Source organism: Opisthorchis viverrini, assembly GCF_000715545.1.
Source record: "Opisthorchis viverrini unplaced genomic scaffold opera_v5_108, whole genome shotgun sequence".
Lineage (NCBI taxonomy): Eukaryota > Metazoa > Platyhelminthes > Trematoda > Opisthorchiida > Opisthorchiidae > Opisthorchis > Opisthorchis viverrini.
This window is the reverse complement of record NW_008751766.1, coordinates 1,129,728-1,154,876: the sequence shown is the minus strand read 5'-3', so window position 1 is coordinate 1,154,876 and position 25,149 is coordinate 1,129,728. Positions and strand designations below refer to the sequence as shown.

At 45.1% G+C, this 25,149-nt stretch overlaps 1 protein-coding gene across 1 annotated transcript in view; it reads left to right on the top strand.

The window, feature by feature from the left end:
* Positions 1-24,728, top strand: part of T265_05699 (hypothetical protein) — a gene marked incomplete at both ends in the record, with an annotated part of 29,923 nt that extends 5,195 nt beyond the window's left edge. The window contains 3 exons of the mRNA XM_009170768.1: positions 973-1,403; positions 21,013-21,252; positions 24,524-24,728. Coding sequence (XP_009169032.1) covers positions 973-1,403; positions 21,013-21,252; positions 24,524-24,655 — 803 coding nt within the window. The remainder of the gene's footprint in view (positions 1-972; positions 1,404-21,012; positions 21,253-24,523) is intronic.
* Positions 24,729-25,149: the final 421 nt, after the last annotated feature.

Here is a 25,149-nt window from a genome sequence, read left to right as displayed (position 1 = left end):
CACTGATGTTGCTGTCCTTGATGATGATGATGATGATGATGGTGATTATGATGAGATTTCCGACCCGTATAAGTTGACATTGTTGTTCAACAGAAAAACCACGACTTCCTTGGTGCGTTGGCAGAAACCATGCCCAAAGGATTTTAACCGTTGTTAGTCTTTTTGGAAGTGGATAGATGGACAGCGCAGAAACGACTGTATACATGTATCCAGTCAGACATTGAAGCCTAACCTCCGGAGTAGAGAGCATGGTCAACGGTAATTAGAACGCTAATTTATTGACCAGAGGGCCCATGGTTCGAACAAGACCTCTGCATATCGACTTCTGCTATCTAGGCTTGGGCAACTCGGCAGTGTCCCGGCCTTCGCGCTCTCTTCGGATGGCATGGCAGCTGGGTACCGAACGGATGACAATCACCTTGAGTTCCAATAGCTTAAGACGTTTTGGAGACCAGCAGCTGGCATGGCAGGTACCGAACGGATGACAATCACCTTGAGTTCCAATAGCTTAAGACGTTTTGGAGACCAGCAGCTCCAACGGCTTAAGGTACCCACCTGTACGGCAGTGTCACGCAACAAGTATCGGTTATGTGCCTGTTCTCATTTATTCACCTACTAATTTTATTCTTTTCCGTAACCAGTCCCCCTTCAATTCTAGGAAGCCTTCTACCATATGTAATGGGGACCGAAACCACTGTACATACCGATACCGATACTAATCTAGGCATTGCTGTATTTTCGCTTCCTATTCTTTGCATTTTATAACCTTTGGAAACGTGTTCACTAACATTTTCATTTCTATCTTTTTTGCCTTATCACGGGTGTTTTTTACGTTTTGGTTGGTCGGGAAGCTGTTTTAACTCCGTTTCTTTATATAATGCGAAATTTTGAGATAACGGTGCTTTCTGTTGATGTGGCAAGTCCTTTCTGAAGAAACGGTAATGTTGACTATCGTTAACTTTTTCTATTCAGAAATGCCGTATGCTAACCAGCCAATCGTCACGTTGACAAGTTATAACAATGAGAATTGCAAGTTCATTATTGAAGAAACAGACTTGAGCGTAGCCAATGCGATTCGTCGCGTGTGTATTGCGGAGGTTCCTACACTGGCAATCGATTGGGTGCAAATAGAAGAAAATAACACAATGCTAAACGATGAATTTATTGCCCAGCGCGTCGGTCTCATCCCCTTGACTTCCGATAGCGTGGTGGATAAAATGGCCTACTTTCGCGAATGCCCTTGTCGCGAGTTTTGTGAACAATGCTCCGTTGAGCTCACGCTAGATGTTTGCTGTACTACAGATGCTCCCCGTCATGTCACCGGTGCCGATCTGTTGAGCAGTAATCGGGACGTCCAACCTGTGCCTTCGAGGGATCCAGACGATGCAGCGTATGTGGGCCAGGTGAGTTGGTTGCTTCGTAGTCAGATTGAAGTTCCCTCAACTTTGAAAATATTTCGCCCCAAGTGAGAATTCACCTTATCACGTGTGGGAGAAATAGCCTTATCAACCGTCTGAAGTCGCGCAAAAAGGCCTCACACTTAGGATAAAGGATATACTTATTCTCTTATCTTAAAGAAAGCGTCTGTTCCTTCGTTTCCTTCGGTAGTCAGTTTTTTACATGGAAGCATGTTCCAGTGTTACTGTATAACATTTTCGGGCCGTGAAAGTTAGCCACATCGCAGTGTGCTACGCTATAACCGACTCACCTACTTGACGTATTCATCGTTTTCGTTTCACCTCCAGAGTTTCAAAGATCATATAGAAAGAAGCTTATGTTGCACCGAAAACGTTTTAATTACCGTTCTCTTCAAGTACTAGGCTCATCAAATGTGATTGTGTCAGAAGTCTTGGAGTTAGTGCTCACACTAGTCACGGTAGATCTATAGAGTTTAGTTTACCGGAGTCACAATCACCGAAACATGTGTATTGTCACACTAGACAGATGGATCCATATGTTGACGTCCAGTAACTGAAGCATGTGAAGAAAGCATGGGTGAGGAAAAAATGTGTAGAAAGACTTCGGGTTTGGGCTGATTTTTAGAAAGGGACTTTTGTAACAAAAGCTGTCCACACTAGTCCACCTGTACATACTAGATTATTTTGCATGAAGATGGGTTTATAAACAGACGAAACGGGCGTGTGGTACAGTTTTCCGATATCGTTAGAACTCTTCTCTTTTTCGCCCATCTTGTCACTGAGCTCTCGAAGCCGTTTCTAGAGTAAAATCTTTGGCGTTTCAGAATTCTCACTGACTTCATAGTGTATATACATGTTAGATGTATTCAACTTATTGTAAAGCCTTGTAGGCGATAGCCGTTCCCTGACAGTGATGCAACATAGAGTCCTACTCTTTTGGTCGTTTCGTGTTTTGGCAGATTGCACAAAAGTGCCTGTAGGCTCTTCGCGAAAAAATAAGCCAGTTTCATCGAGATGAATTATATCTGCTGGTCCATATCCTTCACTAGTAGCTGGGGCGTTCAGATGACGGGGATATCTACTGATCTTATGTTCTTCCGCTATATGTCTGCAAACCTTGGACTGTACCGGCAGATTTGTTTGCTGCGGTGCTAAAACCTAGGTATGAATAACTTGGTTGGTTGTACCGAGTGAACTCAAGCGAGCCCATGGGAGTTTACTGCTGGTACCCTCAAGGCGAATTGAGACTCAGCGGTTTGTCATTTCAGATTAGTTCGGCCACTCTCATTTCTGAAGACAGTTTTGAGATGCGTCCATGGGTTGTTCAGCGGTCTCGCAATAGGCTTTCTTTTACTGGGGCGAGATGGCTCAGTGGTTAGAGCGCGAATTTACTGACCGGAAGGTCGTGGTTTGAATCCGATCTCTGCCTCTCGATGTCAGGGCGCGCCCAGACAGAAGAAAAAGTACATGTGCAGAGAGTGACGCATCCCCAAGGCCATCATCGGTGCGACACGCCCGGAAAGTAGATGAGTTGGCGGCTCTCACCAAACGGCTTAGAAACACACGACCAGCGTAGTGGGCCTGAGAATGTTCACGACCGGACCCCCACCACCGGCTGTACGAAGCGAACAATTGAACGGCCATATTTGGCCAAGTAGTCATCCTATATATTTACGCAGACGCTCTACGTTTTGTCCTGGCAATACAGCCGTGCCCCCCAGTTTTCTGTCTTCACCCTATCGCGCAGTCTGGCGTGCTTAGTGCAGGCGTAACCAATAGCTCGGCCACCGCACGATACAACAATCGACTTCCCCTGTCTAGGTTTGGGCAACTTGGCAGTATCCCAGCTCTCATTCTTCCTTCGGGTGACGTGGTAGCTAGGCTCCGAAAAGGTGTTACAGCTGAGCGATTATCGATTATGTGCAACTCATTGACGAGTGATTCAGCTGGGTTCCAGATGAGTCTCCCGTAAAACCAAATTTTTTTTGCAAATGAGTATATTTCGCTGATTATCGATCATATTACCTCCTTTTGCTCAAATGACACTTTGCACATGATCTGACCAAAACCTTTGTGTTGGATAGGTTCGCCGTGTGTCATCTTTTGACTAGTCGAATGGGGTCTTTTCACTCAGGCGTTAACATTTCAAACAGCCAGCGTTATCGCATGACGTCTTTACGAGTTGTTTATTGCTTTAGCAGCCACGACATAGGCAATCGGTTTTGCTGGACCTGTTGGTAATAGGACGGGTCATCATCATCATCGTCATGGACAGCATGACATCAGTGTTCAACGCCGATACTTCACTGCCGTACAACCATGATTTATTTGAAAGCCTTATTGTAAAGAAAACAATAAAGGTGGACGGGGAAGGGATTGAGTGCTAGCTTACCACAATCATTCCGACGTGCCTATAACTCCAGACACTCACTCAGGCGATCTGGATAGAAAATAACAACAAGAACGACACTGACATCGGTTGGCAGCCATATCTTGTAGTGTCTCCAACCAGGCATAGTGAGGATCACGCGGTCCCCATCCTGGAAGGCGAGTAGCACCGGCAGCACCCAAGCGTTTCGTGATCTCCTTCATACTCCTCTGCCAAGTCAAGGGTTGGCCACCTGTCTGTTTACAGCACACTAAATTGGGCTTGTCTAATGCCTAAAAGGCACAGTTTCTTTGCAACCGATGTTATCAATAATCAATCAACCACACCATCAGGTGGCACTATTGTGTAAAAAAAACCCGGCTTATCGAATGGCAAAGCGCATTCGAGCAGATGAGCCAAGCTCCCTACGGTCACAGTAGGAAATACCCATTTAGTGCAACTGTAGCCAATCCGGTTTGAGAACAATCCTATTTCAAGAAGGCAGGCCAATAAACCATACGATTCGCAGTATATCGAATACTCAACAGAACGACACGCAAATCGAAAATGAAGTGCTGACATTGATGCTGATGATCGAACGTTTCAACATTTGGCCGAAAGATCGTCAATTTCAATTCAGTTCAGTTTATCGGCTATAGACCGTGTACCATAGGCACATTGGTTCCAGCTGCTACAGTTTCGATTAACGAGATGTAGGAGAGTGCGGGATATAGGGCGAAGACTTTGAGGTGATGGCGCGTATGGTTAGTTCGGGAACTGGATAGCTACGCATTGAATGCGATAGCCTTGATGCACGAGCGCCACTGACTGCGCGATTGGGCCATTTCTGCCAATGTCAATAACTACTGGTGACTTGAGTCCCGGGGTCCCCATCCAGGGAGGCGACAGATGCCCACCCGACTTAATTTACTGGTTAGTGATTTCGTACTTCATTGCCAGGTCATACACCGTCCACCTATCGGTCGCTTTCACTCAGCATAGGGCTGAACGAAAAGAGAGTTCTGTGAGGCAGACGATCTTCTGGCATGCGGGGTACATGACCCAACCAGTGTAACCTATGAAGCGTGAGTAATTCACCTAGCACGGGAGATTTTCTTCTTCTTAAGACCATTTGGCGTACCTCACAATTACTAATGCGATGATCCTACCAGACCTGACCAATGCTTCGGAGACACCGATTGTCAAACGCTGACATCTTACGTATGTCCTCTGCGCGTAGTGTCACGCTTCTGATCCACATAGCAATGTGGATCGCACCAATGTGGTGTGAACTCTGCCCTTGACAGACAAACTGATGTCACGTCGGCGCCATAGGTGTCGGATTTTCGCAGAAGCTGCCATAGTTTTTCCTATTCGAGAAATAATCTCATCTCCAGCCAGTCCACCGGGACTTATAGGGCTGCCCAGGTAAACAAACTTATCTACCACGTCGATCGATTGGCTCACTTGCACGCATGAGGTGTGGCCTTGTAGCAGCACTTTATACTGTGCAGGTGTGAAACCAAACCGTGCGGCAGAGCTATTTAGGTTACTTAAAAAAGTTTGCATTCGGGAAGGATCTAAAACAAGGAGAGTAATATCGTCCGCGTACTCAATGTCCGTGAGGGAACGTCCCGGGGCATTTCAACTCCCGAGGTTCCGGAGGTAGGCAGAGAAATTTCAAGCAGCATATCAATAACAAAGTTGAAGAGGGAAGGGGAAAGATGACAGCATTGTATTGTACCACTGGATGTGGTGAACTCAGAAGAGAGCTTCCCGTATACTCGCACGCACTCACAGGAGTTCGCATACAGTGCCCTTATACGGCAGAGAAATTTGGGAGGAACATTTTTGATCGCCAGACACGGCCAAAGTTGTCGACGATCAACAGACTCAAAAACAGCTTTCAAATCCAGAAAACCGATCGGCGTGGGACGTCGAAAAGAACGGTGCTGTTCAAGAATTTGTCTCAATGTAAGGATAGAGTCGATGCATCCTCAACCAGGGCAAAACACAGCTTGATTCCCACGAAGCTGTCACTCCCGATAATTCATCGATCTGCACAAAATAATACTAAAGAGCACCTTAGACACGACGGATACAAGGCTGACACCACGATGGTTTTCGCATGACGTTCTTGCTCCGTTTTTGAAAACTGGGATGATCGTTGGGGAGCACCACTCGGCTGGTATTCTGTTTTCGTTCCAAATCTTCTGCAGTATGGTTGTCAGACTGTTCACCACAAAGCAGTATGGATCGCACCAATGCGGTGTGAACTCTGCTCTTGACAGACAAACTGACGTCACATCCGCGCCATAGGTGTCGGATGTTCACGAAAGCTGCCCTAGTTTTTCCGATTCGAGAAATAATCTCATCTCCAGCCAGTCCACCGGGACTTATAGGGCTGCCCAGGTAAACAAACTTATCTACCACGTCGATCGATTGGCTCACTTGCACGCATGAGGTGTGGCCTTGTAGCAGCACTTTATACTGTGCAGGTGTGAAACCAAACCGTGCGGCAGAGCTATTTAGGTTACTTAAAAAAGTTTGCATTCGGGAAGGATCTAAAACAAGGAGAGTAATATCGTCCGCGTACTCAATGTCCGTGAGGGAACGTCCCGGGGCATTTCAACTCCCGAGGTTCCGGAGGTAGGCAGAGAAATTTCAAGCAGCATATCAATAACAAAGTTGAAGAGGGAAGGGGAAAGATGACAGCATTGTATTGTACCACTGGATGTGGTGAACTCAGAAGAGAGCTTCCCGTATACTCGCACGCACTCACAGGAGTTCGCATACAGTGCCCTTATACGGCAGAGAAATTTGGGAGGAACATTTTTGATCGCCAGACACGGCCAAAGTTGTCGACGATCAACAAGGGATCTGCTGCGCCATCATAGTCGCTACTTGCTGGTATGGCTTTTCTGGTAGCGATGAGATCGGCTGGTCTCGATGATATCCAGTGTTTATGTAGTTGATTCAGATGGCCTGGACGGACATTTATGAAAGCTAGGAGCATTGTTTCTTTAACCGGTTTTCATTCAGCCTCCATGCAGTCTTGGTGATCTGCTTCACTATGGGCTTCCAGTTGCTTTCTTACCGGATCAGCTGGATACTATTAGCTCGTGAAACCTGTCGAAATTGATGAGCACAGCTGCCTTCCTTTGTCACGCGTAATGCTGACGTAAAGCGAAGTGACAACCCGGCCCACAAAATGGCATGATCGGTGTCTATTTGCCTGTCAGAGAGGGAACGACAATAGTTAAATGAAGTTCTATTTAGTTGAATCCCTGACGGACTTGTAGTTAATGGCCTCCAAGTAACTTGATGTGAGCGTGTGTTGAAGTTCGTACTCCTAGGAACAGACAACGATCTGCACACAACTGAAGCAGTCGCTCCCCATTATCCGTTCGGTGAGCATCGGAACCGTATCCACCACCGCATTGTTTTTCTTCCGGACTTAGTTGCCCAACTTGGGCATTCGTATCTCTCGCCAAGATCAGTACGTCTTGGTTTCTTGCTGACCGAAGCAGTCGCAACAACTTTTGATAAAACCGATCCCTCTCAATCTCAGAACTGTCGGGGCGTACGCTGATACGACGAATAAACACCATTTACCGCATCGACCTGCATTGATCCCAACTGAGCCAGACAACCACACAGCGCAAAGACGACTGTGTAGTGGGATCCAGTCCAGTAAGACGCTTTCACTCTTGGGGCTGAGTGCAACTCCCACACCGAAGGAAACACGAGCCATTGCGTCAAGATCGCCAGATAGTCGAAGGGTGAAGTGTGGAACAGCTGAGATCGTTCCAGTCGGCTTGAGGCGCATGAGGGAAGTGGGAGCTTGTATGGATGTTTCAGAGACACAAAATAAATCAAAGATAGGGCAATCAAAGTTTCAGCAAGAGATGCTCGTCACCTAATTTGAGACAGCCTGGGGACATTGAAAGACTGCAACTTGGGTGAGATCTTTTGAGTTTATTAGGTGATTATTTTGGTTTATTTTTCTGGGCGGATTTTTCACGGAATAATAGATACGGGATTGGCAGATGGGTTGATCGAACTGCATTGTACGATGCGTGGGGAGCGAGTGTAAGAAAATGTAAGAGGAGACTGCAAGAGCAAATAATACTTCCTGGTTGTCCAGGCCGAAGAAGTGGGTTCGGTTGAGGTACCCCAACTGAGACTTCGACTCAAAAGTCTGATCCATAAGGCAGTGAGAGGATGTTGGGTTTCGTTCGGAGACTCTGATTCTATTATCTGACCCAAACGTGTGACCCCTGAGGTAGCGGTTCTTAGGAGTTTCTTGGAAGAGCCAATAACTCAATAGTCTGACCCACGTGGCTTTGGGGTGCCGAGGACGCAGGGTATAAGGCATTATCGTTTCGTTTTTGATGAGGCTGCGCACAGCAGGTACCTTTGGAGCGGCACCGGGCCTTTTGATTTTAAAAATATTTTGACCGTATTGAATAATGCACCAGCAGTCACGGTCAACCGTTGGGCGGTCGGAGTGTGCGGATTTTACGGTCGAACTTTTCTAACCCGTCCTTCCTCAAGTTAAAGCAGCATCGCTGCGTCCATCAATATGGACATACTGGTCGCCTGAGGGAAACACCTCACTGCCTTCATACTCCTATTGAAGAAGACAGTACGACTGTACTTCCAGATTGACTAGTAGCACAATTACTCGTAGTACGGGAACTCGCTGTTCTTGGTCTGACTGCTCCAAATTCGCTTTCCTGGCATGGTTGCACCTTGTGGAACTGAGTTTCGGGCAGTATAGACCGCAGAATCATTGAAACACAGAAGCCCGACCACGACAAGGTGAAGTCTTTAGACCGGGAAAGGTGCAAAGTACATACGCAAGGACGGGATGATTTCAGTCACATGAATTATCACCCAAAGCTCGCAGTCGACGGTGACTGGACACCGAAGGTACCGTAAGCCCAGTTACTGTATTTGAGTTTCCGAAATACAGCGAAACTTCTATCGAAGAAGAATCAAGGGTGCGCACAAGAGCAACATTTTAGCATGTTAGGCTCTGTGGATACCGCATCATCCAGTATAGCTCAGTCGGTTGCTGAGGTACGCAAGCTGTTGCTCTATGGTCCGGCCGAGAACGAGAATGATGTTGTTTGCATATTCCCAGTCCACAAGGTTTTCGTCAGAGGATATTTGAACACCGTGGTTTTGGAGACCTTCCACCGTCCGTCACATTATCTCGCCAATCACGAAATTAGATAGGAATGGAGAGAGTGGTCAATTTGAGTTCATAGCCAGCACGCCGTTGGAGGACAGCCTGTGGCCAGACGACTTGGGTTATTTCGGAAGTTAGTACTGCATAATAACAGTTGCGGTTGGCACACAGCTTAAGCAATCGTTCATTATGCGTATGTGCTGAGTCCAATTCATGTCGGCCACCTATTTGTTTCTCAGATGCGCTAGGCCCGTCCACTTGTTCATTCAGATCTCCGGCAACCGTCACGATATCTGAGCTTTTAGCTCGCCGCAACAGGACATTCGGGGCGTCATAGAACTTGTCTTTCATGGTGTCAGAGCTACATCGTTTGCGGTGTAAGCAGTCACGAAAAAAAGACATTGATAAACTGCCCGCTCATGAGGTGCCTACAACTCCAGGCGCTCAATCGGACAATTTAGAAAGAATCTGACAGTGACACCGATCAGCCGACATTTCTTGCAATGTGTCGAGCCAATGCAGGCGGCTTAATGTTGTCCCCATCATGGAAGGCATACAACATAATCAACGCCCAAACTCTTCGTAATCTCTTTCCTGCCCTTCTGTCAAGTCACACGTTATCCACCTCGCTGTTTGCACCACTCTAAAAGAGCCACAGAGAACAACACTTGTCTCGGTAGACGGTGTTTCGGCATGCATAGCACATGACCGAGCCACCGCAGTTGATGGTTCTGTATGTTTTTCGCGATTGAAGTACCTCCTGCGTAACCAAATACCTGTTTTCTGATCACATGTACCTTTTTGGCGCCACAAGTGACGCAAATTAACAAACGTGATTCGAGCCTTTGAGATTTTGCACTGAATTCATCATACGTCAGAGCTAATACAACTACCGAGGTATGCAAGTTTCTCCACAACTTCCTGTGATTCTCCTAGAATGGTGACGAGTATGTTCAGAGACTGTACGTTCTGAGGCTTTACTTTGCACTTTGAAGTTGCTTGGCGCATGCCGAAAGATGTTATGATGTTATGGTCAGTCTGTTCTTGACGGTATCTGTGAAATCAAGATCTTGAGGGAGTTTGAATCGATCTCCAGCTTCCGCAGTAACACTAGGACTTTCCATGCATCGTCAAACCGAGAAAAGTCGGTTTGAAACATGCCCTCATATTTTTTGAACCTCCTCTCGAAAGTTCTGTCACGTCCTGTCCGCTGATGTATCAGTCAGACTCGTCAGTTCACCGGAATGGGGAACACAAACAACTTTGAGGAAGCTTTACTGCAAATAAGTGGATTGTTCCGTGATATGGAATTCAACTGAACCGGAATATGAAAGGAGCTAACAGTCCATGAGGATATCAGTGACAGACTGAAATGTAGAAACAAGGTTTCAGTATACAAGGCAAATTATTAGTAAGACAGATTTGTTCGTTTGGAGGCGGTCTTCGTAGAACTGCTACTGATGGTTGAATTGCATGGGCATGACGGACCTTCGTATTCGATCAGTTTATCTTCTAGGTGCGCAACTTTTGGAAACTACTGATTCATTCATCGGCTCAGGAGACCCAGGCTTTTGAGATAATTCAAACGTGTCGAGAAGCATCTCCAGTGGAAAAACAGAATCGAGTGTAACTGTCGCTGGAAGACAGAAAGAGCGTAGCTGGTTGGGATGACGGACCCAGATAGAAGAGCCTACATTTACCTCATAGACAACTCTTCCGGCACGCCGCACAATTGTGCCGCGTCCACTTTTCCGCGCCACCACGATAGTCTTTCGTTAGCACAGACTGGCCAGGTATAAATATGTTATAGCACCGTGACGCCGGGTGAACTGAGCTTTCATATATGTGTTTATAACGGTTGGCGAATGTGGTTTTGGACGGATGACGCCTTCATGCGGCTAATACAGGGATGTCCAAAGTGAAATGGCTTAAAAGACGTCGCTCTGTCATTCGGAGGCACAATCATCCGTTCTGCGAAGAGTACGCAACTATCAACCTCAGAAAGTGAGGGTCGATGTTGGTAGAACGGTTAAATTTGCTTATCGGAACACACTGGAGGCCAGTGTGTGCGGTGGAAATGGAGTACCCTTTGAACTAATCGATCATGTGCAGTGACGTCGCCAACCATCGCAGAAAAAACTGGAATTGCATGGAGTGTAGTAGCAAGCATCGCGTTAACTGCTGGCTCCACTGTTATTGCGGCAACAACAGCACCCTCAGGTTGTTTACAGTGAGAATCCTTGAGTCTTGATGATGTCTCAGCTTGGCCAATGGCATCAGTGGACTGATAATTATTGAAATCGTAGTCCAAGAGCATTGCAGCCCAGCGTCGCCAACGGTCGATGTGTAAACAGGGACGCCCTTCTTCGATCGAAAAACGGCGAGAAGCGGCTTATGGTCAGTGCTGAGCGTGAAATGACGTCTTAAGGGCAAAGATGGTCGCGAAAGTTTATTTTTCGGTCTGGTCATAATTGCGCTTGGTAATTGTTAGGGATCTAGCTGATTTTTCGTTTTCATCGGGGAAAACGTTAGACATGACAGCTCCAATACCATAGTGGGACGCGTCCGAAACAACAATAGTGTCCAGTGCTGGATTGTAATGTGGGAGTAGCAGATCCGAGCTGATGCGTGTCTGGCAAAAATGAACTTTAATGCCTTATCAAACCGAGGAAGGAGCGCGAGATCGCTAAATCCATTGGTGCTGGCATTTGTTGTATGGCGAAAATATTTTCTGGATCTGGGTGACGGCCGTTTTCGTCAAGAATAAACCCAAGATATTTGATGGATGTGAGAAAAATGCACATTTTTGTGCACGTTGACAATTGTTGTTAATTCGTTCGAGTAAAGAATACAAGCGGTGCAAAAGTTCTTAACTAGAGCCTGCGAGAATGATATGAACCAAATAGACAGCAACTCCATATAAACCGTTTAGCATGGTATCCATGTTTGTTGAAATATCGCTGGTGCAGATTTTACCTCAAACGGCAAACGGTTAAATTAAAACAAATCGCGGTGTGTATTAACCGTCAAAAGTTCTTTGGAGTCGTCGGAAACTTCTGTTTGACGGTAAGCGTCAGTGAGATCCAGCTTTGCGAAACATTTGCCACCATTAAGCTTGGTGAACAGATCTTCTGGCATCGACTACGGCGATTGGTGGGATTCTAACACGATGCTGAATACAGTGGAATCATTAGCACATATGCGCACCTTGTAATTAGCTTTTTGACAACAATGGGAGCTGCCCATGATGAATAGTTTACTGGCTGGATAATTCCGGATTGCTGAAGACGAACAAGTTCATTTTCCACGGTTGCGAGAACAGGAAATGGTACGGGACGCTTCGGTCAATTGGTCTGGAATCGGGTCAGAGTTTGATGCTTGCCCTGATTTTCGTACAGCATCCAAGGCCACCTTTGAAGACACCGTCGAATTTTGTCTTGAGTCTGTTGTTAAAGTGCTCTGCAATGTCAGGAGAGTAAAAATTTCGGAGCACTGCACACCGATGATAAGGGCACATTGATTAGATCAAGTTTCTCAGTCCAATCAAGTTCAAGGATGTCAGGACAGTCAGCGATATAAGTTCTTGAGAAATGCAAATTGTTGAAGGATACACCACAGGGTAACTCGCCAGTCAGTAGTAGGGCACTGCCAGATGCACTTTGAGCCCGATGTTTTGTGAATGACAGGTTTTCTTATCAACTCCCAACTGGAATGTGAGATGAACGTAATAGTTGAAGCTTCGTCGAGATGCAGACGAATGGGAATTTTGTTGATGAAAACTGCAAGGTATTTCCTTCAGAACTCAAATTCAACTTGGAACGTTGCAAACACAGATCTGGACTGCGGACGTTTCTTGTACGGCTGCTTTTTGGCTGTGTTGCTGATTGGACCGTTGAACCTCTTTTGGTTTTTGGTTACCTTCTTTGTATCCCCACCGGTGACAAGCCTGACACTGGTGCCTCTTGAATGGTCAGAAACGTGCATAATGCCACTCACCATAGGACCAAAACGATGTTGGCGGTTTTTCTCATCTGTAACAGTGGTTCGTTTCAATGCTATGATACCACTGGGATTAGTAGGTCGTGACGTCTACTGTACCGTTGCGGCATCACGATTACGCAAACTTTGGCATTCGGTGGTGAATACTTTCGTGCTCAAGCTTGCAAAGCAATTGGGGGCGAATATCTTATTCCTGGGGAGACTGAAGATGAGCAACGAAAATTAGACACTTGAAATGATCTCTTGTAAGTGACTAATTGAAACTTTTCACATTCACGATTGACGACACCGGCAAAAGTGACGTCATCGTCGGCATCGTGCTTGGCCAATTTGAGACAGCTATATCGAACACCAAAAAGCGAATGCTGCTTGCCGGAAATTTCACGGAGTTGTTCCACTGTGCAAAGTTTAAACCCTTTGTATGTTCAGGGAGAATCAAGTTCGTGAATCGATCATGATTGAGGGTTCCAAGTTTCTGGACCAAGAGAGGGGATTTCCACGCATCATCTTTGTCGGGAAGCTCGCCCTGAGAAGCATCTTCCAACGGCTTTACCATGAATAGAATGTGAGGCCAGCTGCCGGTTCTTAGAGAAATTCGACACCCAGTCAGTTAGGACGATACTAACCCCTTCATATCCTACCGCAACAGCCTCTGGGTCGCCAGAGATGCGCAGCCGGAAGTGAGTGGTGTGTGATGGGGCGGTTGGCTCAACCATTGTGATTGCATCTTGAATTATTGTTTCTGATACAGAGCACATATCAATGTCAAGCGGGTCCACTGTGAGATGCGGAGCAGCTTGTTAATATTCTTGATCCAGAGAGCGGATATTGAAAGCAGCTAGGTCGACTGGACGTCGAGGCTTGAAGAGTGATTTTGAGATGTCCAAGGATGTTGGTGCTTGATGGCGCGCAAATGTTGCTTACAGAGCCGATGCAGGAAGTATGGAGTCATCAGTCCCAACTGCTGAGACTCCAAGTAAAGAGTAATTAATGGGATTGGGACAAGGGGGAGAAAAAGTATGTGATAGTGAAAGAAGAGGGCATCAGCGGTAGCCTGTTCGCGCTTATCTGGTGTTCTGTATGGTGCAAGTGATCCGACCCTCAGCCAAAGGCTTTGACTTAAAAGCCTGACCAGGAAATGCTAGGGTATTTCAGGTTTTACCGACCAATTTGCTATACGTGTCCCCACCTTTAACCTGGAGGACCACTGGGCTGTGTTGGTTGGACCTCTAACCATTAACCGACCTGGTATGAAAGACTGCGAGTGTCCCGCGGACACCCACCAGTATAGCTTAATCAGTCGCCGAGGTATACAGACCGTCATACCACGTTAAGTTACAGTCTTTTTGTGTATGTTAGCGAGTTAATGAAGATAATATTAAAAATCATATAAATGGCAGAAGGCGGCATCGGTATCACCAGGGAGCCATGGCTTAGTGGAGGCGAGATGGTTCAGTTATTAGAGCGCGAATTTACTGACCGGATGGTCCGTGGTTCGAACCCAACCTCTGCCTCTCGGCTTACCCCATCTAGGTTTGGGCAACCTGGTAATATCCAAGCCCTGGTGCTTCCTTCTGCTGGCATGGCAGTTGAGCGCCAAGTGGGCTCTGCAGCTAAACGATTTTTCCCCCCGGAGAATAAATGCAACGATTGTTCATTTGCGAACATTGGAAACAGCCAAATAGGTTGCACGTCGAGGCTCAAAGTTAGTTTCCGAGATTCCGTTCATTTTCGTGGAATCTCAAAGCTGCTTTCTCTCGGGATGCACTAGTTTTCATGACTCTTCACTCCTCCTGCTACATCTTGTGCACGAAACCAATGTCTAATATTTACTATAACTTCGATCCTTTAATTATATTACGGCGCACGTTCTTCCCAAGCTTCCTCTCCGTGGTGTAACTCTGCTTGGGTTTTCACATAGTATAGTATTCCCTATAGTATTTCCGGCACGCTTTCGGTACAGTTAACCGCTTCTCAACATTCACTGGGTTGGAACCTTCGAGCAGCTAATGGTGGGCCCCAGTGTACTACTCCTTCGTCAGTGTATTCGCTGTACTAGAATGCATTCTACTTGACAGCATTGGTTTGATCTTATCAGGAGAACTATCTCCGAACGTGGCGGGAATAAATAACTGCCAATGGAATAACTTTTTCGTTGAGACAAACCTCATTGGTTCTTCACTCGCCCTGAGAGATGAGTCATAGTCTTAGTATCACTTTTGACCGCTTGTACGCGACAGTGATCAATAGAGCAGCTGGCTTGCATGTTCATTGACTTTTCTGGTTTGACCAAGCCCACCAGGCGATAAAGCGGCTATCCAGACTGGGGTTCACCGTAATGATAAGGCATTAAGGGACTGTGGTCCTCAACAACTGAAAATCGAACTCCACAATGCCATTTTCACACTGATTTTGATTTTGAAACAGCAGCAGGCAAAATTTGACGAGTCTCAGTTGAGGTTAGGCAATCCTTCACAACTTGGAAATTCGAGGCCCACCCCAAACTGAAGCGAGGAAATTCTCTGTTGACATTGTTGCGAACAGCATAGTTCAGTTTCATTACGAAGCAGAATCCAACTCCACCTTCGAATCATGGTTCCGAAGATACGAAGACATTTTTCGGACGGATTTTGCGGATTTGGATTATGCTTGGAGATCACGATTGTCACTCCGGAAGCTCGGGATGAGCGAGCATGACAAATTTGATACTTTTATTCTCCCCAAATCCCCGAAAGACTTTTCCTTCGATGAATCTGTACAACTTTTGAATGATGTTTTTGCGAACCGTCTTCTTTACTGAACGTTCGCTAAAACTGCTTGAAGCCAGTTAAATCGGACAGTGATGACTATCTTACGTATGCAAGCGTAGTGAACCGTCATTGTGAAAGATCCAAACTCAGGGAAATGGCAGGGGATCGATTTAAATGTCTCATCTTTATATGTGAGCTACAGTCACCACGAGATGTCGATATCCGTATTCGATTGCCAAGCACGATTGAACAGAATCCATCTATGAACCTCTAGATGGTTTCCACAGAGTCCCAACGTTTGCTTAATCTGAAGTACGATACAGCCATGATAGAACGCAATAATCTATCTCAGTCCAGCCATGTGCGCACCATTTCGAAGCCAGGTGCGAAGAAAGCGATCGGTGCATATTAGTAGGCCACCTACGCCCCGCTGGCAGTGCAATGAATGACACGTCGTCCGTTTATGCCACTTCAAGAAGCATCAGTGTCAGAAGTGTCACATAAAACGACACAAAGAAGAGTGTCACCGCACAACCTTCTCTCAACATGTAACAAATCATTCAAACGAACAGTGCGTCCTCCAAAGCCACACACCAAACCAATACTAGCCACTATCAACCCGGATAGGAAACGTCAGAGGAAATTTGTGTCAGCTGTCCTAAATAACACCAGTGTGTCTGCAACTCGATACCGCCCCCGACATCACAATCATTTCAAAAGTTACCTGGAAAATAATGGGTGACTTCCTTTCGACCCCAGAAATCGTGTTGCTCTGAACGCTTCTTGTTCTGAGCTGTGCAACAATATTCTTTTCACTGGAATGTTACCTGACCAATGTACTACGTATGGACCTGGTTGACCTGGACTGGGTCGACAGACTGAAGCTGATGGAAATTCCCTCGAACACTGTATGCAACCTTGTAAAATCGGATGTCTCTCAAACCTCAATATGGACAGAACACCTTTTGTAAACTTATTCGGCTGTTTTCAACGATACCCTCGGAAAGTGCTCAAAGACGAAGGCCGTTCTGTTTCTACGTCAGAATACAAAACCTGTGTCCCGCCCAAAGAAGCCTGTTCCATATGCTGTCTTGCCTGTAGTTGATCAAGAGCTACAGAGACTGCGAAACGAGAGAGTCATTCAGCCTATCATTTAGAATCGTCAGCACCGATTGTGGTAGTCAGAAAGCCTGATGACAAAGTTAGGATATGTGCAGACTTTTCAACTAGTCTCAACGCGACACTAAAGGATCATTAATATCCACTGCCGTTTCCAGATGAATTGTTTTCCAAGCTGAACGGTTGGAAATGTTTCGCCAAATTGGATCTATCTGATGTTTATTTGCAGGCTGAATTGTCAGACGAGGGTAAGCACCCACTCACAATCAATACACATCGTGAACTTTTCCAATCCAACCGACTACCATTCAGTGTTGAGTCCGCACCGGCAATATTCCAGCAGCTAATGGACACCATGCTACAAGGACTATCATTCGCTGTTGCTTAATCGGACGATATTGCCATCATCGACTCTGACCCAGAAAATCTCCATAAACGTCTCGGTCAAGTACTGGACCGAATCCATGACTGTGGACTCGACCTCAGAAGTGGAAAGTGTCAATTTTTCATGGATTCCATCAAATATCTGGGCTTGCTAATCGATCGTCATGGCCAAAGCCCGGACCCGGAAAATATAGATGCCATCAAAGTACTGCCTCCACCCAAGGATTTACCTACATTGAGGTCATTCCTGGGACTCATCAGTCATTATAGTGCGTTTGTGCCAGCAATGCATGATATGCGTGGTCCACTGAACCGTCTGCTACTCAGACACTTAATGAGATTGGGACGGTTTTCAGAAATCAAGGCTATGCTTACTCCCGACCTACTTTTGACACATTATGACCCCTTCCGTGATATCACTTGTGACCAATGAATCCAGCCACGGCGTGGGAGCAGTCATTTCACATACGTTTGAAGATGGCTCGGAAAAAGCCATAGCCCATGCCGCTCTATCTTTGACAGCTGCAGAACGAAGTTACAGTCAGATCGAAAAAGAAGCCCTGGCGATTGTTTTTGCTGTGAAAACGTTCCACAAGCTGCTTTGTGGCCGCAAATTCACTTTAATTACTGACCACAAACCATTATTAACCGTGTTCGGAACCAAGGAAGGCATCCCTATTTATTCTGCTAATCCACTTCAAAGATGGGCTACAATGTTACTCGGTTACAACTTTAGGATCAAGTTTAGATCTGGTGACAAGATCGGTCAGGCGGATGCATTATCAAGACCTCTAGAAAATATACCGGACTCGGAAGAATTAGTTATAGTTCACATCTCAGCTGAACCGGAAATACGATGTATACTAATGGAAGCCATCAAAGGTACTCCAATCACAGTGATACGCAAGACAACCATACAGGATCCGCTGCTGAGTCAAGTAAAGGAGTATCACCTCTCCAAGTGACCGCAAAACATTAAAATCACAGACTTGCTTCGGTTTTATCACAGACGATCGTCCCTTTCCGTTGTTGATGATTGCTTCTTGTTCGCAGAACGTATGTCGTACCAGAGGAGCTGCAAAGGCTTGTTTTGCAAGTTTCGTAAAGGAAATCCTGGGATCAATCGGATGAAATGATTGATCCGAAGCTATGTTTATCGACATATTGACAGTCAAGTCGAAACGCTCGTCAAATCTTGCCACCAATGTGCGTTGACTTCAAAGTCCTCTAGAAAATGTGAACTCCATTCTTCGTCGGCACCACAAAATGCATAGTCAAGGATACATGTGGACTATGCAGTTCCCTTAAACGGTCAAATTTTTCTCATTATCATGGACGCTTACAGCAATTGGCCAGAGATTTTTTCCCCATGTAGACAACAACGACGACAGAAACCATTAACAAGTCGCAGGAGGTCTTTAGTCGTTTCGGCTATCCTGAAATGCTCGTATCTGACAACGGGACACGTCGTCCCAGTTCGCGGACTTCTGTCTTGCCAGTGGGATTGAACACGTTAGAATGCCCCCATATCACCCACAATCAAGCGGCATAGCACAACGACTCGCGGATACTTTCAAAAGAGCTTTGCTTAAGGCGGATGCGGAAGGAACCACGGCAAACATCCTACAACAATTCCTCTTAATGTGCCGCCTGACTCCAAATCTGTCCACACCGGAGGGCAAATCGCCTGCAGAGACACTGCTCTACTGCATTCCTCGAAGCACTCTTGATCTTCTGAAGCCTTCAAAGGAGGTGTCATTATGAAGTCAGAAAATTCAGTCCTACTATAATCGCAAGCATGGTGCAAAATGGTGACATTTTGACATCGTACATAGTCTTAGTAAAGGACTGTCGTAGTAATCGCGCATCCTGGTGTCAAGGCAAAATCATTCGGCGAATCGGGAATGTCATCTATGGTGTTCGCATGGGTTCCGAAACGTGGGTTCGTTATGCAGATCAGTTAAATGAAGCTTATTTACAACCAACCCAGAGATTGAGTGCGTTGCCTCTGAACATTTTGATAGAACACCTGGACAAGAACAGAGAAAAGACAACCGACACTCAGGTTGCGAAGCAGCTGCCAGAAGCGCCTTTGTATCAACAATCACGAAGGACGACAGGCAGAAGAATGCCGGTGACAATGACTCGAATTAATTCGAGACAGAAGACTTATACTACTCAACTTTGTCACTAAACTGATTGTAGTAAATACTACTGGTTTGGTGCTGGAGACAACATTCCTTCCCGAAGTTTCCAAAGTCCGTGTTCACAAATTGGGACCTCGCTATCCGTAAACAAATTTGCTAGAAATCTCATATTGTGTAAAATGGAATCCAACGCGGTTCATCGCTGATATGGCCGTAGTGCTAGTCAGTTGATCAACTTTAGTTCTTACAGTAGTCAGACACAACGAAATCATCCTGCTCCGACCGAAAGGTGTCACTTTTTCGTTGTGGTTGGGCTTTGTGTTTCAATGATCCTGCAGGCTATACTGCCCGGAACTCAGTTCCACAAGGTGCAAACATGCCAGGAAAGCGAATTTGGAGCAGTCAGACCAAGAACAGCGAGTTCCCGTACTACGAGTAATTGTGCTACTAGTCAATCTGGAAGTACAGTCGTACTGTCTTCTTCAATAGGAGTATGAAGGCAGTGAGGTGTTTCCCTCAGGCGACCAGTATGTCCATATTGATGGACGCAGCGATGCTGCTTTAACTTGAGGAAGGACGGGTTAGAAAAGTTCGACCGTAAAATCCGCACACTCCGACCGCCCAACGGTTGACCGTGACTGCTGGTGCATTATTCAATACGGTCAAAATATTTTTAAAATCAAAAGGCCCGGTGCCGCTCCAAAGGTACCTGCTGTGCGCAGCCTCATCAGGAGTAAGATATTTTTCCCAGTTTGTTAAATCATATTTGGTCAGCTCTGTGCAGGATGACTAGGCTTGCTCCCGAGGATTTTTTCGTTAAATATAGTCTGAAGGACAAAGAACAGTTTTATCGTAGCATTTTTCCATCTACCCTAGGGTACTAGGCTACTACAGTTTGGAGTGGATGTACTTGCAATCAAAGACTGCAACTGTTCGATAACCCACAAGAAAAACCCGATTTATCTTTTACCCGAAACCTGAGTAAACTCCAATGGGATTAAACAAGAAAGACTAATCAATACGAACTAATCCAATTTCGTTAAAAATCAGTGAAATACGAGTCCTAGACAATAGGAAGATAAGAAGCACTAATGGACAACGAAATTTCGGTTCAACCATGGCAGTGAATGATCAGATGATCTCTATTTTTTTCACATTCCCGACTGCTTTTCCATAGTTTCAGACGAACTATCCGAAACGCACGGATTCGTAATACATGTTTCTGCCGATGGATGTGATTCTGATAGAGCAGCTCTTAAAAAGCTCCGAAAAAGCTCTTGAAAAATTTCCTTGTAAAGAGACTATATCCATCCGTACAAACAACGCTCTATTCGTTTTTCTTCAACAAAAGATTGGAAAAGCAAAATTTTGAGGAACAAAGCAAAATAAGTGATAATTTCGTAAAAAGCGGCATCCTCGGTGGGAGATTCAGTTGAGTTTCCCTTTAACATCAACATAAGTTTGCTTTTTATTTGGACACTTACTACTACTGGTTTTATTCTATGGCCATTATCTCCTTTAGACGTCTGTTTGTGTCCCTTCTGTCGTTGCTTGCAGTGGTTAAAGCAGAGTCCAAGGGATGTTTGATGAACTTATGTATTAATTCTCTCTTGTTCGCAATTTCACCAAGGAATCCATTTTAATCGTCAAAATGCGCAAAGGTCAGCGTCTTAAGCTGCGTGCGATTGCCAAGAAGGGGTTTGGCAAGGAACATGCTAAATGGAATCCGACAGCTGGCGTTGGTTTTGAATATGATCCAGACAACGCTTTACGACACACTTTCCTGCAGAAACCGGAAGAATGGCCTCGGTCCGAATACAGCACCCTGCCGGAAGATGAGCATCAAGCTCCGTATGATCCACATGGCAAAGTTAGTCATTATGGAGTGTATTTTGTTTCGCTGCATTAGGCCTATGCCATCGGTTAATTTCATACTTTCCTAAGCCAGCATATTCGTAGTACGATAACACTAATTTTACCCTTTGCGTCGCCGAACTACGCTCTGGAAGTGTCTTTAGGTAGTGTAGCGCAACTGAAATGCCTATTCGTCGAGTCGCACCCCGAGAGTTTCGAACCTTTCATGATAATTAAACCGGTAGCTTGGATCACCCATTGATGCGCCTGTCGACAAAAAACAATAGTTGTTATTGGTAGTCTGAGGAAGCACTTTGCTTCTCGGCTTTTCAGCATAGATTGGCTTCACTTACAGGACGAAATCTCCACAATAGTTGTTAATAGCAACCGAGCGTTACTCTCCTCAGGAAACAGTCTTCGAAGTGACAGTTTGATAGGTACGGAAGTTTCACACTGTGATTTCTCTTGCGGAAACACCCGTCCCCCCAGAACCGATTGATTCATTCCCGAGAAAGGAATATCACAGGGAAAACGTCCTATGGCATTAATCCGCATTTTTACTTGGCTTTCACAAGTAGTACTAACACAGTATTGCCGTGACAAGCCCTTTTTGACGAGACCTAACTCAGGCAGGAGGTTAATTATATCAGAATACGCGCACAGCAACATTCGTTGGAACATGTCACATTTGGGCTCCATTCCAAAGAGTAATGACGCTTGAAGGTGAGGTGGAACAAAGCGCAGTAGCTCGGTGTTCAGTGAGATCCCAACGTGTCCAGTTATCCTGCTTGTTACTAAACTACATTTTTGTGTTTCCTTTTGGAACTTAGCTAGGTGGTACGAAATTCAGTCGGCCATAACGACAAATTTGCTTAACACTAACTAGGTACATAACTTTGTATTGGATTATATTAGGCACGGATATCTATAGTAATTGATCCAATCTTGAACAATGGTTTCTGACGAGGCGAAACTATATCGCGTCATTACAAAACCAGTTTTGAGTAACAGTGTTGAGTGTAAACGGGTAGCTTTGGTGGAGTTTTATCTTTGCGATAATCCAGTGGGTCAATACATTTCGCTTCGCGCATCTCTCTCATCACATTAGCATAGTTCACTGCCTACAATTTTTGTTGGCTTCAAAGAAACTACTTTCGATCACTCACAAGTAGTAACCGGTCTTATCCTTGGTTATTACCATATATATGTAAGCAGTCCAGAATGAAAACAAGCTTTTGTACGGACAAAATATCTGGAAAAGAACTACCGTCGGGAAGATTTGTGATGTACCAGGAAGCGCGAGAAACGTATTTGATAAGATACGACGTATGCTATTTTCAGTCCCATTTATTTGTTTCTTAATTTTAATCCGCACCTCACTACCTACTGTGCCTTCTGATACGAAATGCATGTAACGCACCAAAATTCCAAATCCTTCGAATTCACAAAGCGATTTTCCACTAAAGCGGGTAACTCACGAATAAAGCGGATCACAAATGATATAGCAGCTTGGATACCCATTCGGTTTACGGCTGACGATGCTGATGAGACTCAACCCAATTCACGGTTCCATGTGCAGTTTGACAGATACGACTTTTGCAGCCACTTAGCTTCGTTAACGACAAGAGCCATTTGAAACTTGTTAGCATCATTCGTATGAATACATGCATATCATAGAACAGGAATCACATAGCATCTTATTTTCTCGCGTGGTGATCCCATAAATAACGGGTGTATTAGGGTAGAAATGTACAGTCGGGTGACCCATCAATAGGATGAGTAAGGCGGCTTACCTACACCAATTTACTAGGAACTGCTTTCATGGCACATAAAATATAACCGTTGGAAAGATTATCCAACGGCAAACTATTAAAGACGAAAATCTAGTATGTAAACTGCCGGTCAGACTGAAATTCCACCGCATAACGAGCAGACTAGACAAACTATCGAGCTGCATACCCTCATCTGATTTTAGGCTTGACCCGAATGTGTGCGCTCGTTTACCAGGTCTCCTTCCCTCAGCATTTGACCGACAGTAGACCGGTGTGCCAAATTTAGTATTTTAAGAGATTAATGTTTAGCACCATACCGTATGTGGAATCCTGGTAACCACTGGAGAAATCTGAGGTTGGCAAATCAAACACTTCTAGCGGAAGATGATGTTATAAAACAGAGGAACAACAGACTGATTCCAATACGATTGATGATACCGCTTGTTCTCTGTTCTAATTAGTAAGCTTTCGCGAAATAACTGGTCGTTCTCACCCCAAATTGCATCAATTTTAATTCCTAATTCTGATAAAGATTGCAAACGCGCTTAAACGGAGTGAATCCTGTAAAATGTAAACAGGAGTGATGGATTTCCTGAAAATCTAAACTCTTGGCGCGATGACCATTTAGTTGCAACATGAAACTAGGGCCTTGATTGCTCTCCCCGTACAAGGACCTGAATTAGGAGAGCCCATTTTGACCAGGTCTTGTGAGCAATCCCTAGTGAGGGGTCGTCGCGTTTTTGATACGTGAAGAATGATGTTGCGTAATGGTGTTAGTTGTTATCCTAATTAGAACGATCTTCTAACAGGCCAATATTTGAAACATATTCAGGCCTGCGGCGCAATTTTGTGTTGCCCACTTTGTCTCTTCTTCTCTGACTGCAACTAGCTTTATCCACAGAATGCATACTGAGCAGCATACCATAGTTGATCGATTAATATATATGTGAGCTCAATCCTTTTCGTTTCCAACCCGACTTCCCGAGGGACGTGCCTATCCCACGTCTGGAAAATGCACTTTTCAATAGGTGTCTTCCCTTCTCCTCTTCACTATGATTTGTTCTTTATTTACTCGTCATGAACGTCCTCGTAGTGCGCAAAGCCATGACTCAGCATGCTGTCGGAAGGATTAATCTCGACCGTATGTTAATCGACTTGATATTCGAGGGCATGATCCATTTTCCTGGCACCACATGTGCCTCAACGTTTGATGGCTATGCACAGTGAATAAAGCAAGGGAGAGAATTTCCTAGGATGCTTTGACATTTTTCACGTAGCCACTTACTTTGGTAACTGCAGTCGGATAGCTCTCAAATCAGTCGGAGCCCCACAGCAGTTACCCAGAACTTTTCGTTTTTTTCAGTTAACAACGGTAATAAGTTTAAAATGAAAGCCCTCTTTCGTAATATGCTTTTAAAATTATAAACCAGCACCTAATACACAGATTTTTGGTTTATATTTGTTGGCTCACATGGTCGCGGTTTTCTTTTACACACATACCCTCCGTTTTTATAGCCTAATCGCTTTTTCTTCAATGTGGAATCCTGTGGTTCGCTACAGCCGAAAAATATTGTGTTCTCCGGTCTGGATGTGCTGAAAAAGAAACTTCAGAACTTACTGGATAATTTGACACAGGAATCATTTTGATGCATTCGTTTATGTACGTTTGTGTACGCTTTTATGTACGGAAACAATAAATCCGATCAAGCGCACCGCCATTGGTCATTCTTTTTGCACCGAATCGATGCTGCTCTTAAAGAACAATTTTTTCAGACGGTCAGCAGTTGGAGGTTAGTGTTTGAAGCGTGCCTTTGTTTACTTCTGTTTTTCAAGATAAGGGATGGTTTGCCTTTTGACGTATCTGTGAGGGGAACTTTCAGAGAAGTTGCAGGCTGAGTCCGCTACCTTCATAATCACTTTGTCATCTTTTTAAAACAACAGCTAAGGTCATCTTTAAACTTTCGTCTTTGAAAGAAGGAATACCTCCATGGTAATTGGCGCCATATGCTAACGAAATCGACAAAAGCAAACAGTTGACATTTAAAGTCGTCATATTCTTATCTACAATTGCAGGGAAAATTAACCAGTCACTCCTATTTCCGTTCCACTTGTGACTAGGCTTGTTTTTCATTTCAGTCAAC